The sequence below is a fragment of the Elephantulus edwardii genome, unplaced genomic scaffold, assembly GCF_000299155.1.
Source record: "Elephantulus edwardii isolate Elephantulus edwardi_28Jun2011 unplaced genomic scaffold, EleEdw1.0 scaffold00009, whole genome shotgun sequence".
NCBI classification, from domain to species: Eukaryota; Metazoa; Chordata; class Mammalia; order Macroscelidea; family Macroscelididae; genus Elephantulus; species Elephantulus edwardii.
This window is the reverse complement of record NW_006399759.1, coordinates 34,707,776-34,710,774: the sequence shown is the minus strand read 5'-3', so window position 1 is coordinate 34,710,774 and position 2,999 is coordinate 34,707,776. Positions and strand designations below refer to the sequence as shown.

The 2,999-nt window shown below is 43.7% G+C and overlaps 1 protein-coding gene across 3 annotated transcripts in view; it reads left to right on the top strand.

The window, feature by feature from the left end:
• The window catches only part of GREB1 (growth regulation by estrogen in breast cancer 1), a 117,383-nt gene that overhangs the window by 75,110 nt on the left and 39,274 nt on the right, over positions 1–2,999 (top strand). For all 3 annotated transcript variants that reach the window (XM_006880675.1, XM_006880674.1, XM_006880673.1), the window contains exon 17: positions 2,343–2,682. In XM_006880675.1, coding sequence (XP_006880737.1) covers positions 2,343–2,682 — 340 coding nt within the window. The remainder of the gene's footprint in view (positions 1–2,342; positions 2,683–2,999) is intronic.

Here is a 2,999-nt window from a genome sequence, read left to right as displayed (position 1 = left end):
GCTTGTTGGCCATCTGAATGTCTTCTTTGGTGAAATGTCTGTTCATATCCTGTGCCCATTTTTCTATTGGATTATTTACCTTTATCTTGTTGTGGTTCTCAAGTATTTTATAAATTCTGGATATAAGTCCCTTATCTGACATGTCATTACCAAATACTTTTTCCCAGTCTGTGACTTCCCATTTTACCCTGTTGGAGAAGTTTTTGGATATGCATAGGGATTTGATTCTTAGAAGGTCCCATTCATCTATGTTATCTTTTCCTGGTTGTAGATTTTTCAGGATTCTTGGAAGACTTTTTATGTTGTGGATTAGGACTACTAGAGTTCTTCCAAACTTTTCTTTAATGAAGTTTATAGTCCTTGGTTTTATTCCTAGATCCTTGATCCACCTTGAGTTGATTTTTGTATATGGAGTGAGGTATGGATCTTGCTTGAGTCTTCTGCAGATATTTTTCCAGTTTAGCCAACACCATTTGTTAAAGAGGCTGTTGTTTCCCCACCTAACTGATTTCATCTCCTTGTCAAAAATCAGTTGACCATAAACAGATGGGCTGATTTCCGGGTTCTCAGTTCTATTCCATTGATCTGTGTGTCTGTCATTGTACCAGTACCATGCTGTCTTAACCACCACAGCAGTGTAGTAGGATCTTTTATATATCTGTCCAGTTTTTTAGTTGTTTCAGGAAAATAATGATCTGGTCTCTGTTATGCCACCTTGATCATAAGCAAGTCTCTGCTCAATCCCTGAATTCCAGAATTGGGACCATCTGATGTGTGAACTTGTATCTGAATGACCATAGTAGCAGTGATGGAAAGAGGCACATGCTTCTCCCCAGTGTCCTTATTACATTACCTTGCTCGAAATAACAGGAGACTTCCACAGCTGGGGCAGTAATGTAAGACACTATTCATACTGCTGTTCTGCTTTCTTTTAGGAAATTATTTGGCAAATGCCCCAGATAGAACAAAGCCATTTATGGGTCACTGAGCCCCATTTGGTCATACTCCATGGGCCAGCCAGGTCTTCCTGAGATGGTATTGGTAATGACTTTGCCAGGAAAATGTAATTTGCTATAACCCATAAAGAAAAGGAAAAGTTAATGGAAGCATGAAGAAAGGGAGAGTGATGAGTAGGAAGAAGAGGCGGGAGGAGATTTCACAATGGTGTGAGAGATGCTGTTGGTCACGTAGGCTGGCAACCTAGTGAGAACTCAGGGGAACAGGCCATGGTGTGCTTCCTGTCTTTATAGCTCAAGAAACTATTTTATTTTTACTCTAGAAAGTTACTGAGTCAAGGGACTCATTTCAGCTAAATAAGTTCTTTATATGAGAGTGTTTTATGTTGATTGGTTTTGCGGTATTCCCCCCCCCCTTTTTTTTTTCCTTGCTGAGAAATACATAGTGTCCTGGATCTTTGTATTAGTTTGTTAGAATCTGCTTCTTCTGACTCCATAGGTCTGAGACATTAGAGTCATGCAAGTCATGGGAACAATAACCACCTTCATGTGGCCTCATTGATCTCCTAGTTTCTAAAGAAACACTTGGAATTCTTGGTTTGATAGGATGTCTTTTGAGTGATAATTTATCTGTACAATTAAATCACATTTAGTTGCACTTCTAATAATTTTCTGTTGCTGGAATGAAAACAAGGCTGTACCCTTAGGATGGTCCCCCAAAATGTGGCATCTGGGGTGGCAACACTTATCATCTCATTATGGATGGTTGTCCTGTACTTGGGCAAATTACCTGTCACTGGAATAGAAATGAAACTAATAGGAAATTAAATAGATAAGCATTTTGTTCTGGGAGCTCTCGTGGCCCAGTGCGTGAGAAGTTGTACTGCCAGCCCAAAGGCAGGCGCTCAGATTCCCCAGCTGCTCTGTGGCAGTCTCCCCCTGGGCTATTTACAGCCTCTGAAAAACCAGTGAAGGATCTGACTTGATGGCAATTAATTTTGTTTAGAGTTGTTTTAGGCGTTGTGTTCATTTATTGAACATTTACTGAAAGAAAAGAAAAACAGCAGTCACCCAGAAATACATTTACAATGAATCTGGTTTCCTTTCTTAGTTAGGAACAACACCAGAGTCTGTAATTTGGCTTCTAAGAAAAAAAGAATGAATGCCTTTTAAATAAATTTTTAGTATAAAGTGAACATCTTCTGAGTTTGAGACGGTTGACTTTGAAGGGGGTTTTGGAAACAGAGCTTGTTTGTCATTTGCGAGGTGCCTGTGCTTGTCGCCCGATGGACTTGGGCTTATCTGCAGGCGGGACAGGGGCGCTCTGACACGGGCGCGCTGTGGGCACGTCCGACCCCGCTCGCAGATGGTGTCTCTGTGTTGCAGGTTCCCTCGCCTCCACAGCGCCGTCATCAGGACCTTTGTTCTCGTGCAGCACTACGCGGCAGCCATGATGGCCGTGAGCGGCCTCTCCCAGATGAAGAACTACACGTCTGTGGAGACGCTGGAGATCACCCAGAACCTCATCAACTCCTCGAAGCAGTGCCCATGTGGCCACGGGCTCATGGTCCTGCTGCGCGTGCCCTGCTCGCCGCTGGCGGCCGTGGCCTACGAGCGGCTCTCCCACGTGCGGGAGCGGCTGGCCCTGGAGGAGCACTTCGAGATCATCCTGGGCAACCCCAACTCCGGCATCACTGTCGGGAAGCACTTTGTGAAGCAGCTCAAGGTGGGTGGCCATGTGGTAAGGAAGAAGGGGGTTGCAGGGTGGGGCTAGGAGGTGGAAACAAACTCTTTTGCATATTGGTCTCTTAAAATCTGACCAGTCAAAAAAAAAAATTACTAAAATAAAATTTGACCAGTCCCTCGAGTCCCTTGCTAATTCTATTATCTTCCCATCTCACTCATGTATATTCTTTTGTTGCTGTCAAGCTTCCCACATGCCTGGACACAGGGATGCCCAAATGACATTTGTCTTTCCTTGCCTTTAAGTGGCATCCAATTCCTAAATGACCCTCCAGCCGTTGGAATTGCGGCACAGATTAT